Source organism: Salmo salar, chromosome ssa28, assembly GCF_905237065.1.
Source record: "Salmo salar chromosome ssa28, Ssal_v3.1, whole genome shotgun sequence".
NCBI classification, from domain to species: domain Eukaryota; kingdom Metazoa; phylum Chordata; class Actinopteri; order Salmoniformes; family Salmonidae; genus Salmo; species Salmo salar.
In genome coordinates, this window is record NC_059469.1 from 7,389,028 (window position 1) to 7,401,644 (window position 12,617).

Here is a 12,617-nt window from a genome sequence, read left to right on the forward strand (position 1 = left end):
CGTAATGGGTCCGACGACCACCCCTCATCACTGTCAAACGCTCCCTAAAACACTTCAGCAAGCAGGCCTTTCTAATCGACCTGGACCGGGTATCCTGGAAAGATATTGACATCATCCTGTCAGTAGAGGATGCCTGGTTGTTGTTTCAAAGTGCTTTCCTCACCATCTTAAATAAGCATGCCCCATTCAAAAAATGTAGAACTATGAACAGATATAGCCCTTGGTTCACCCCAGACTTGACTGCCCTTGCCCAGGACAAAAACATCCTGTGGCGTTCTGCATTAGCATTGAATAGCCCCCGCAATATGCAACTTTTCAGGGAAGTCAGGAACCAATATACACAGTCAGTTAATTTCAATGAGCATTTTTCTACGGCTAGCCATGCTTTCCACCTGGCTACCCTTACCCTGGCCAACAGCTCTGCACCCCCTGCAGCAACTTGCCAAGCCCCCCTCCCCTTCCCCTTCACCCAAATCCAGACAGCTGATGTTCTGAAAGAGCTGCAAAATCTGGATCCCTACAAATCAGCTGGGCAAGACGCTCTCTTCCTAAAATTATCCGGCGAAATTGTTGCAACCCCTATTACTAGCCTGTTCAAACTCTCATTCATATCGTTTGAGATCCCCAAAGATTGGAAAGCTGCCACGGTCATCCCCCTCTTCAAAGGGGGAGACACTCTAGACCCAAACTGTTATAGACCTATATCCATCCTGCCCTGCCTTTCTAAAATCTTCAAAAGCCAAGTTAACAAACAGATCACCGACCATTTAGAATCCCACCATACCTTCTCCACTATGAAATCTGGTTTCGGAGCTGGTCATAGGTGCACCTCAGCCACGCTCAAGGTCCTAAATGAAATCAGACAGTACTGTACTGTACAGTACTGTGCAGCCGTATTCATCGACCTGGCCAAGGCTTTCGACTCTGTCAATCATCACATTCTTATCGGCAGACTCAATGGCCTTGGTTTCTCAAATGACTGCCTTGCCTGGTTCACCAACTACTTCTCAGATAGAGTTCAGTGTGTCAAATCAGAGGTCCTGTTGTCCGGACCTCTGGCAGTCTCTATGGGGGTGCCACAAGGTTCAATTCTCGGGCCGACTCTTTTCTCTGTATATATCAATGATGTCGCTCTTGCTGCTGGTGATTCTCTAATCCACCTCTATGCAGATGACACCATTCTGTATACATCTTTCCCTTCTTTGGACACTATGTTAACAAACCTCCAAACGAGCTTCAATGCCATACAACACTCCTTCCCTGGCCTCCAACTGCTTTTAAATGCAAGTAAAACTAAATGCATGCTCTTCAACCAATTGCTGCCCGCACCTGCCCGCCTGACGAGCATCACTACTCTGGACGGTTCTGAATATGTGGACAGCTACAAATACCTAGGTGTCTGGTTAGACTGTAAACTCTCCTTCCAGACTCACATTAAGCATCTCCAATCCAAAATTAAATCTTGAATCGGCTTCCTATTTTGCAACAAAGCTTCCTTCACTTATGCTGCCAAACATACCCTCGTAAAACGGAATATCCTACCGATCCTTGACTTCGGCGATGTCATTTACAAAATAGCCTCCAACACTCTACTCAGCAAACTGGATGTGGTCTATCACAGTGCCATCCGGTTTGTCACCAAAGCCCCATATACTACCCACCACTGCGACCTGTATGCTCTTGTTGGCTGGCCCTCGCTACATATTCGTCGCCAAACCCACTGGCTCCAGGTCATCTATAAGTCTTTGCTAGGTAAAGCCCCGCCTTATCTCAGCTCACTGGTCACCATAGCAGCACCCACCCGTAGCACGCGTTCCAGCAGGTATATTTCACTGGTCATCCCCAAAGGCAATGCTTACTTTGGCCGACTTTCCTTCCAGTTCTCTGCTGCCAATGACTGGAACAGATTGCAAAAATAACTGAGGCTGGAGACATATCTTCCTCTCTAACTTTAAGCATCAGCTGTCAGAGCAGCTTACCGATCACTGTACCTGTACACAGCCAATCTGTAAATAGCACACCCAACTACCTCATCCCCATATTGTCATTTATCTTCTTGCTCTTTTGCACCCCAATATCTCTACTTGCACATTATCATCTGCACAACTATCACTCCAGTGTTAATGCTAAATTGTAATTATTTAGCCTCTATGGCCTATTTATTGCCTTACCTCCCTAATCTTCTACATTTGCACACAATGTACATAGATTTTTCTATTGTGTTATTGACTGTACGTTTCTTTATGAGTAACTCTGTGTTGTTGTTTTTGTCGCACTACTTTGCTTTATCTTTGCCACGTCGCAGTTGTAAATTAAAATTTGTTCTCAACTGGCCTACCTGGTTGAATAAAGGTGAAATATATATATTTTTTATAATAAAATACATCAGGGATTAAGCTGGTTTAGAGGAGGCTATGACCACTGCCGGAGCCCATTGGGGAGAGAGGTAGTCAGGGCAAAGTCAGTAGTGAGTCTAGGGGCTGTTCTGATTGGCTGACTGGAGACAGTCAGAGATCGGCACAGTGGCTTTGTGGCACAGTGACCTGCTCCCAGCTCAAATTAGAGGAGACGAGGGAGGAGAGAAAGGTGACAGTGTCAGGCTGTGATCGAGAGAGACAGTGCCTCCTGGTGTTCTCTCGTACAATGACAGCTCTCAGGTGGCTACAGTGCCTTCAGAAATTATTCCATATTTTGTCGTGTTACAGCCTGAATTCAATATGGATTAAATAGATTTTTTTCTCACCCATCTACACACAATACCCCATAATGCCAAAGTGAAAACATGTTTTTAGACATTTTTGCAAATGCATTGAGAATGAAATACAGAAATATCTAATTTACATAAGTATTCACACCACTTAGTCAATACATGTTAAAATCACCTTTGTCAGCGATTACAGCTGTGAGTCTTTCTATGTAAGTCTCTAAGAGCTTTGCACACCTGGATTGTACAATATTTCCACATTATTATGAAAAAAATTCTTCAAGCTCTATCAAGTTGGTTGTTGATCATTGCTAGACAGCCATTTTCCAGTTTTGCCATAGATTTCAAGCCGATTTAAGTCAAAACTGTAACTAGGCCACTCTTTGGCTTGAATTCCTAGCATCACGTCTGGAGGAAACCTGGCACCATCCCTACGGTGAAGCATGGTGGTGGCAGCATCATGCTGGGGGGATGTTTTTCAGCGGCAGGGAGACTAGTCAGGATCGAGGGAAAGATGAATGGAGCAAAGTACAGGGAGATCCTTGATGACAACGATCCAAAGCACACAGCCAAGACAATGCAGGAGTGGCTTCGGGACAAGTCTCTTAATGTCCTTGAGTGGCCCAGCCAGAGCCTGAACTTGAACCAGATTGAACATCTCGGGAGAGACCTGAAATTAGGCTGTAACGTAACAAAATGTGGAAAAAGTCAAGGGGTCTGAATACTTTCCGAATGCACTGTATATGGGAGGTACAGAGATGAGGTAGTCATTCAAAAATCATGTTAAACACTATTACTGCACGCAAAGTTAGTCCATGCAACTTATTATGTGAATTGTTAAGCACATTTTTACTTCTGAACTTATTTAGGCTTGCCATAACAAAGGGGTTGAATACTTATTGACTCAAGCCATTTCTGCTTTCATTTTTTATTAATTTGTAAAAAAAAAATGTAAAAATAAACATAATTCCACTTTGACATTATAGGGTATTGTGTGTTGGCCAATGACACAACATCTCAATTGAATCCATTTTAAATTCAATCTGTGACACAACAAAATGTGGAAAAAGTCAAGGAGTCTGAAGGCACTGTAAACCGTATGGTGGTGGTACAGTGGCACTGTATATCAATGGTATACAGTCAATGGGCCAGACTAACGTTTACAACAGTGTGAAGTTTGTTCCTGTTGTTTTTCGTAATGAATAAAACACAAAGAAAAAAAACGAGTTCAACTAATAGGTGATAAAGACAAGACCCGAAGGTGTAACAGTTTCATGTTGTTCTACTGAATAATGTAGGTAATAAAATAATGAATCTCATAAAGGCATTTGTTTTTATAAATCTATTAAGATAGATTTGTTTTGTTGCTAGACTCAAACATCATTGAAATATTGTTCGTATAATTGGAAACGCAATAAATGTCTTGCATCTCACTGGAGTTTCCTCTCCTGAGTTAATAGCATTAAAATTCTTGGTTCTTGTTTTCCACAGCAAACAAAGGAAGAGAGATCTTGTTATACGCTGCTTTGATGTTCACCAGAGTAGCAGTCACAGCCATGAAGAGCTAGGCTTTAACAAGCTCTGGTGGTGTATTAGTTAGACTTTGAAAGGGGCCACATCTCCAAATGTGTGTTCTTCATCTGCCTCTCTCTCCGTTTGATCTGTCCCCCTCTCCTTTGTCCTAATTAGCACGCTCCTGTTGTTTTTTCACCCCGTAATGAATAAAACATGAATGATAAAAAGTCAAACTAAAGGCTGATAAAGATAAGACCCGAAGGTGTAAACAGTTTCAGGTTTTTCTACTGAATAATGTAGACAATAAAATAATGAATCTCATAAAGGCATTTGTTTTGATAGATCTGCTGAGACAGATTTGTTTTGTTGCCAGACTCATACATCGTTGAATTGTGTTAATATAATTGGAAACGCAATAAATGTGTTGTAACTCACTGGAGTTTCCTCTACTACGTTAAATACAAATCTTCTCCGTTACTATGTCAAGCAACTCAATCACTGCTTTAAAAAAGTTGGTGTGCTGTTAACCCAAGCGATATTTGCATGCTAGCCCTGTTAGCATGGTTTTAGGGGAGGAGATGGTGGACTCGTGAAGAATTGACTACAGACAGGACAGCCCAATAGTCCTTGTGGTTAAAAAGGTTTGAGTGGCTTACTGGCTTTGATGTGTAGGAGGCTGTATGCTAAGTGCACTTTCATATCTGCCCAACACAAAACACCTTGTTCCCTCACATTAAGGCTAATTATTGGCTATTAGGGAGATGTCAGGACTCAGGAATAATTGTCACGTAAATACGATTCTCTCTCGCTCACTCGCGACACACGCGCCCACAAACATCTTTCTTTCTCCCTCTCAGCCATAGATGGGTACACATACACGCCTGAACTTTGCCCAAAGATGTGGTACACCAAGCAGTGCTCAATTCATCATAAGAGCCTTTCAGCTGCCGAGGTGTAAATGTCACTAGAGTTAGGCAGCTCTCTGCTGCTTAACAAAGCCCCTTCAAAAATCTGGCATCTCTCCTAATCTACGTTTCAGTAACATAGCAGACACTCTTATCCAGAGCAACTGCATACATTTTCACACTGTTCCCCCATGGGTATTGAACCCACAGCCTTGGCATTGCAAGCACCATGCTCTACCAACAGAGCCACACATGGATTTTCTTGGCTGGGTTGTGATAAACCGAGGTGTTTAATGCCTATGGCATTATATTTCCCCCTAGTCTTTGTACTGTGCACACGTTTTCATTGAGACTGACAACCATAACCTTTCCTCCAAGCTGCTCTCTCACTGGTTGTGATTGGCATTGGTGGAGGCATGGTCTGCTGATGCTCAAACTGCACTGTGGAGCATGGCTGTGCCTGGCTCAATTCTCTCTCTCTCTCTCTCTCTCTCTCTCTCTCTCTCTCTCTCTCTCTCTCTCTCTCTCTCTCTCATAGTAGTTATGTAATATTTGATGCGTGACATGTTTTGCTAGCAGTATATGTGGTGAGATAACAGTCCCATTGTGGCTACCTTCCATGTGTATCTCTCCCTGTTCCTGCCATGATATGTGGTAATTGGTTTGAAGAGTGGCATGTCTAGAAAGCTCTCCTTTCATTTTACTGGGAGTTATCTGGTGATATAGCAGGTCTATAGTCTGCCGTATATGTTTCCATCTCCCTGCCATAATATGCGCTAATTGGCTTGAAGAATGGCGTCCTGCTCCCTCAACGGGAGATATCTGCTTACACGTATCAGCTGTGTAACAAAACACTGAAAGGAAGGTATACGGCTAGTTGGGTGGTCCAATAGTAACAACTGGGATTCATGCTGTATTGCTGTAAGTGACATATCCGTGTGAAATGGACACCTCGGCCTGCGTCTTCAGAACCCCAGTGTGTTCTTGTGATATCCAGGGAATTGTTGCTTCATCCATGAGCAGGGGGGAAATCACAGCTGTTTTCCCCGGTCTGTCTATTTGGGGGCTCAAATGTAATAGCTGGGCTTGATGGATAGATTTCCTCTCGTATTCATCTACCCGTCCCTCTCCCCTCACACTCTCTCCTCCTGTCACCAGATAGTTCTGTCAAATTAGATGATGCCCATCCCCTCTACTCAAAAAGCACACACCTGGTCTCACTGGCATGGCCCATGGAGACAGCCTGGACTGGACAGCTCGGGGCAGGCAGCTGATTTCATGGAAGATGGGGTATCAGATGGGGAATCAGATGGGGTGTCTGGGTAACCTACGACACATGTAGGAAAGTTTATTCCATAATGCATTGTAGATACTGCTGTTACATAACCATATTGAATTAATGTCAATTACAGGGATGCCTGTAACACATAGAGATGCAGTATACTGTATGGCATTACTAGCAAGGTCATCGGCTACTATTGTGCTATTTTAGTTCATGATGAAATCATCTGGACATCCACCATTCATTGCTGTGATATAAATTACATGAATCTACTAATGGGAACTTGATCTAATAGTCTAGGGAAGTGGTCCCATTGTTGTCTATGTCACTACAAAGCCACTAATGCCGTGCATTAGTGAGAGAGAGAGTGTGTGTGGACATTTTCACAGATGGATCGCAGGTCATTATGGAAACCACTGATTCGGAGTCGTTTGCAGATTCAAGTGATTTGGAAGAAACTTCTTCAGGTTACAGTGAAGGGGATTTGATGATGAAGTAAACAGCTGTAGAGAGTATGGTTGTTACTATCATCTCTTATTCTTGATTTGTTTCTGTGTTAGGAAGGATTGTGTGATGGCAAAGTTAATTAAATCAGAATGTGACATTGTGCAATGGGGCCTCCCACTCCCCTTTCTATTCTGGTTAGAGCCAGTTTGCGCTGTTCTGTGAAGGAACAGCGTTGTACGAGATCTTCAGTTCCTTGGCAATTTCTCGCATGGAATAGCCTTAATTTCTCAGAATAAGAATAGACTGACGAGTTTCAGAAGAAAGTTATTTGTTTCTGGCCATTTTGAGCCTGTAATCGAACAGACAAATCCAGATGCTCAACAAGTCTAAAGAAGGCCAGTTTTATTGCTTCTTTAATCAGAACAACAGTTTTCAGCTGCGCTAACATAATTGCAAAAGGGTTTTCTAATGATCAATTAGCCGTTTAAAATGATAAACTTGGATTAGTTAACAACATGCCATTGGAACACAAGAGTGATGGTTGCTGATAATGGGCCTCTGTACATCTGTATACTTATGTAGATATTCCATAAAGAAATCAGCAGTTTCCAGCTTCAATAGTCATTTACAACATTAAAAATGTCTACACTGTATTTCTGATCAATTTGATGTTATTTTAACAGACAAAAAATGTGCTTTTCTTTCAAAAACAAGGACATTTCTAAATGACCCCAAACTTTTGAACGGTCGTGTATGTAATATGTATGCATGCATAACTGTAGGTTGCTTTGGATAAAGGCGTCTGCTAAATGGCGTATATATTAAACGTACTTTAGTGTCCTACATTAGTGTCGTGGGGGGATGTGTTTGACTGATTTGTTTTCAATTTGTGTCCCCACAGAGAGGACATCAGGACGGCTAATGTCATTGCTGCTGATGCCGTCACCTGCCTGGTCATTGACAGAGAGTGAGTAGTACCCTGTGTCGTCTGAAGGTTTACTTTTAAGTTGATTAACCCTTTACTGCCATGAAAAAAGCAATTGTAGTGCAGAGCATAAACCACATCACAGTAGCATGACTATTATAGGATTGGTATGTCTTAACAAAGGTTAACAAAGGTTTGTTGTGTTGATCCATATCATTGATAATAGATCATTCATCACTCATCAGTATTATGCAATTTATTCTAAATCCGAAACAAATATCTTCCCCACATTTCAAAAGTTTTTACAACTATATCATGACATAACGCCATACAAAGAACATAGAGAAGAGTTCCTGTTTTGAATGACAAGCAGCATGGTAAAACAGTGGGACTGGGGATGGAGCACTGTGCACGGCATGGTAGAAAGCCTGTTCTCTTCTACTCCCAATAGACCTCATCAGCGCTGTGTGGGTCTGGGTCTCTGTGTGTCTCTGTCAGAGCCAGAGGCAGGGCTAAAAAAAGGCAAACGCAGCACACAAACGCTGGAGGCAAGAGAGGAACATTTTCTATTCGCTCTCTGCAGGAAATCCACCATCCATTTGATCATGTTGGCCGCCTGAAAGCTTTATGGCCGAGTCTGTTAAAGAGGGCTTGTTTTGGCTGCCACGCTGCACTCCCTCCGCCATCATGCCGTTGTCGTGCACGTAATGATATGATCACTGTTGTGGATTGGGATTCCGGGAGATTGTCTGGAATAGCACCCAATTCCCTATATAGTGCACTACTTTTGACCAGTGCCCACAGGGTAGTGCACTATACAGAGATGCAGACCTGGTACCAAACATACACTCGGACAGAGTGGTCAGGGAGAGTCAACTGAGTTGATTCAGTCTCCTCAGATGTGCTAATAGAGGAACATACTGTATATCAGGCTTAATGAGACTAGCCTACTTTTTGGGCGCTGTCTGGCTCTTCACAGTGACGTTTGTTAGCAGTGTAGTTTAGGAGTTGGATTTGCTCTGGCTGCTACGCATAACTATCTGGCGTAGTCTATAAACTTTACGATAAGTCTAGGCTATAAACCTTTTATCTCTTCTGCATTACTAATATCAAAACACATTTATATGGCAAGTCGGCCTTATCCAGTGCGAGTGTACAACGTATATATGGGCTTTTATAGGAGAGGCACACTAAGAATGCAACTTTAAGTGGGTGTGAACTCTATAGTTAGAGCAAGGCAGTTCGCACTTCAAATGCCCTTTCATTGGCTACCATGGGTCATATTTCCTGGATGATATCTAATGTTTTTGCAGTCATGAAATGATAATAAATTCCTTCAGCCTAGACACATGATGAGGTCACAACTGTCAGGAGGTTGTGACAGTTCTTGGCTAACCTCACTGGACGTCAGATATTCTCTACCACTTACCATACATAATGTTGATTGTGTGATTACTATTACTGAAAACTATTTCATCAAAGATCCTTGTAAAGAGCTGTACCAGTCTGACACCTGAATCTAACCCCGGTGAGAGCAGACTCATAAACCTCAGAAATAACTCCTGATGTCTACAGTATATCTGTCTCTATGTGTAGTGATTGGGGGCACATGGGAGAGTGAGTGTTCTGTTCTGGAACATGAGGCTGCCTCTCGGTGCCCGAGGGCCCAGGCAGACGCTTTTCAGCATTGTTGCCTACTGGGAGAAAATGCCCCAGAAGCAACACTCCACAGACAGAGCTCAGATGTGTCACATTTAAATGGCCGCTCCTCCAACCTGCCCCCTCTCACTGAAATGCAGGGTGGTAATCAGACCCCTCTTAGCCCCTCTAATGGTTTCAGGTGCTTTGAAACAGATGGCTAAAAACAGCACAAAAGGACCCTTAATGACAAAAACCTGAATACGCTAAATGGGAAAAATGATCAATTTTGAGGACGCTCCCATCATAATCTGGTAATTTTTATATAACCAGACGTTTGTCTACTTCTTTAGCTTGTTTTTCCTCTATAAGAGATAAGACAAAGTCTCTGCTATGACATCAGGGTTTACATGTCAGTCCTTTCTATTTTTATCATGTTTAAATGTATTCTATTATCCCATTTTGACAGTAATGTGTCATTACTTTAAAATTGCCACCGCCATACTAAATTGGAAGTAAAAAGTGTTATTAGAGCTTACGGTTTATGTACAAACTCAAATAAACAACAGAAGATGGCCTCTAAAAAAGACAATGATTTACCATACCTTGTCAGGTTAATGACCTTGACAGTATCATTGATGACAATATTTATTCTCCAGAACAGCTAACATCCATCATATCTTATGCGTGACAGTACATTTAGGATTGCCTTTTGAATGTTCAAAGCATGCCAGCAGACATATATTCTTCATTTCGTCAGTTCAATCCAGTATGGACAGTCAGATCTGTTGATTGTTTTAATGCATTTCCTCAATCAAACTAAGACCAGCGCGTCTGCTCTCCTCCCATGCATCTCGTCAATGTGAGAGGTTTCGTCAAAATGCTTTCATCAAAAGGAATTCTCGATTGCATAGAATAAAAATCAACCAAATCATATATTATTTGTCACATGCTTCGTAAACAACAGATGTAGACTGACAGTGAAATGCTTACTTACGGGTCCTTTTTCAACAATGCAGAGATTCTTTTTTTTAAAGTAGAATAATAGAAGTAGTGACATGAGGAATAAATACACAGTGAATAACAATAACCAGTACTATCTGCATCGACCCTTTTTGTACTAACTTATTTTGTCTCATCACATATGCTACTGTTTATCTGTCACTTTATTCCTAGTTATATTGTATGTACATATCTATCTCAATGACCTCGTACACCTGGACCTCGTACTGGTACCCTGTGTATATAGTCAAGTTATCGTTACTCATTGTGTTTGTTATTATGTGTTTTACTTTTCTATTATTCTCTATTTTTCTTTCTCTCTGAATTGTTGGGAAGGGCCCGTAAGTTAGCATTTCAATGTTAGTCTACACCTGTTGTTTATGAAGCATGTGACCGAATACAATTTTAGATTTTTTTTTGTTAATGATTTTGAGGAAATATAACAGGGTGTACCAGTACCGAGTTGATGTGCAGGAGCTCAAGGTAATTGAGGTAGCTATCTAAATATAGGTAGGGGTAAAGTGACTAGGCAACAGGATATATAATAGACAGCTGTAGCAGCAGTGTGTGTGTGTGTGTGTGTGTGTGTGTGTGTGTGTGTGTGTGTGTGTGTGTGTGTGTGTGTGTGTGTGTGTGTGTGTGTGTGTGTGTGTGGCGTCAATACTGTATGCATGTGTGCGCATGTTATGTGTGTGTGGGTGTATGTACAGTACCAGTCAAAAGTTTGGACACACCTTCTCATTCAAGAGTTTTTCTTTATTTTTACTATCTCTATTGTAGAATAACAGTGAAGACATCAAAACTATGAAATAACACATACGGAATCATGTAGTAACCAAAAACAAGAGTTAAACAAATCAAAATATATTTTACATTTGAGATTCTTCAATGACAGCTTTGCACACTCTTGGCATTCTCTCAACCAGCTTCATGAGGAATAATTTTCCAAAAGTCTTGAAGGAGTTCCCACATACTGTATGCGGAGCACTTGCTGGCAGCTTTTCCTTCACTCTGCGGTCCAACTCATCCAAAACCATCTCAATTTGGTTGAGGTCGGGTGATTGTGGAGGCCAGGTCATCTGATGCAGCACTCCATCACTCTCCTTCTTGGTCAAATAGCCCTTACACAGCCTGGAGGTGTGCTTCGGGTCTTTTTCCTGTTGAAAAACAAATGATAGTCCCACTAAGGGCAAACCAGATGGGATGACGTATTGCTGCAGAATGCTGTGGTAGCCATGTTAGTTAAGTGTGCCTTGAATTCTAAATAAATCACAGACAGTGTCACCAGCAAAGCACCCCCACACCATCACACCTCCTCCTCCATGCTTCATGGTGGGAACCACACATGCAGAGATCATCCGTTCACCTACTCTGCGTCTCACAAAGACTCGGCAGTTGGAACAAAAAATCTAAAACTTGGACTCATCAGACCAAAGGACAGATTTCCACCGGTCTAATGTCCATTGCTCATGTTTCTTGGCCCAAATCAGTCTCTTCTTCTTATTGGTGTCCTTTAGTAGTGGTTTCTTTGCAGCATTTTGACCATGAAGGCCTGATTCACGTAGTCTCCTCTGAACAACTGATGTTGAGATGTGTATGTCACTTGAACATTTATTTGGGCTGCAATTTCTGAGGCTGGTAACTCTAATGAACTTGTCCTCTGCAACAGAGGTAACTCTGAGTCTTCCTTTCCTGTGGCGGGCCTCATGAGAGCCAGTTTCATCATAGTGCTTGATGGTTTTTTGCGACTGGACTTGAAGAAACTTTCCAGTTCTTGAAATGTTTCGGATTGACTGACCTTCATGTCTTAGAGTAATGATGGACTGTCATTTCTCTTTGCTTATTTGAGCTGTTCTTGCCATAATATGGACTTGGTCTTTTACCAAATAGGGCTATCTTCTGTATACCACCCCTACCTTGTCACAACACAACTGATTGGCTCAAACGCATTAACGCACTTTGAAGAATACAAATATTTGTTTAACACTTTTTGGTTACTACATGATTCCATATGTGTTATTTCGTAGTTTTGATGTGTCCAGTATTATTCTACAATGTAAAAAATGGTTTAACAAAAACAAACCCTGGAATGAGTAGGTGTATCCAAACTTTTGACTGCTACTTTACGTGTCACGGTGTCAGTGTAAGTATGAGTGAGTGTGTGAGTAGAGTCCTGTGTGTGTGCATAGAGTCAGTGCA

General features: G+C 41.9%; 1 protein-coding gene across 4 annotated transcripts in view; it reads left to right on the forward strand.

Annotated features, from left to right (window-relative positions):
- prkg1b (protein kinase cGMP-dependent 1b) overlaps nucleotides 1–12,617 on the forward strand; it is a 161,155-nt gene that overhangs the window by 121,443 nt on the left and 27,095 nt on the right. For all 4 annotated transcript variants that reach the window (XM_014179313.2, XM_014179311.2, XM_014179309.2 and 1 more), the window contains exon 8: nucleotides 7,755–7,820. In XM_014179313.2, the coding sequence (XP_014034788.1) occupies nucleotides 7,755–7,820 (66 nt within the window). The remainder of the gene's footprint in view (nucleotides 1–7,754; nucleotides 7,821–12,617) is intronic.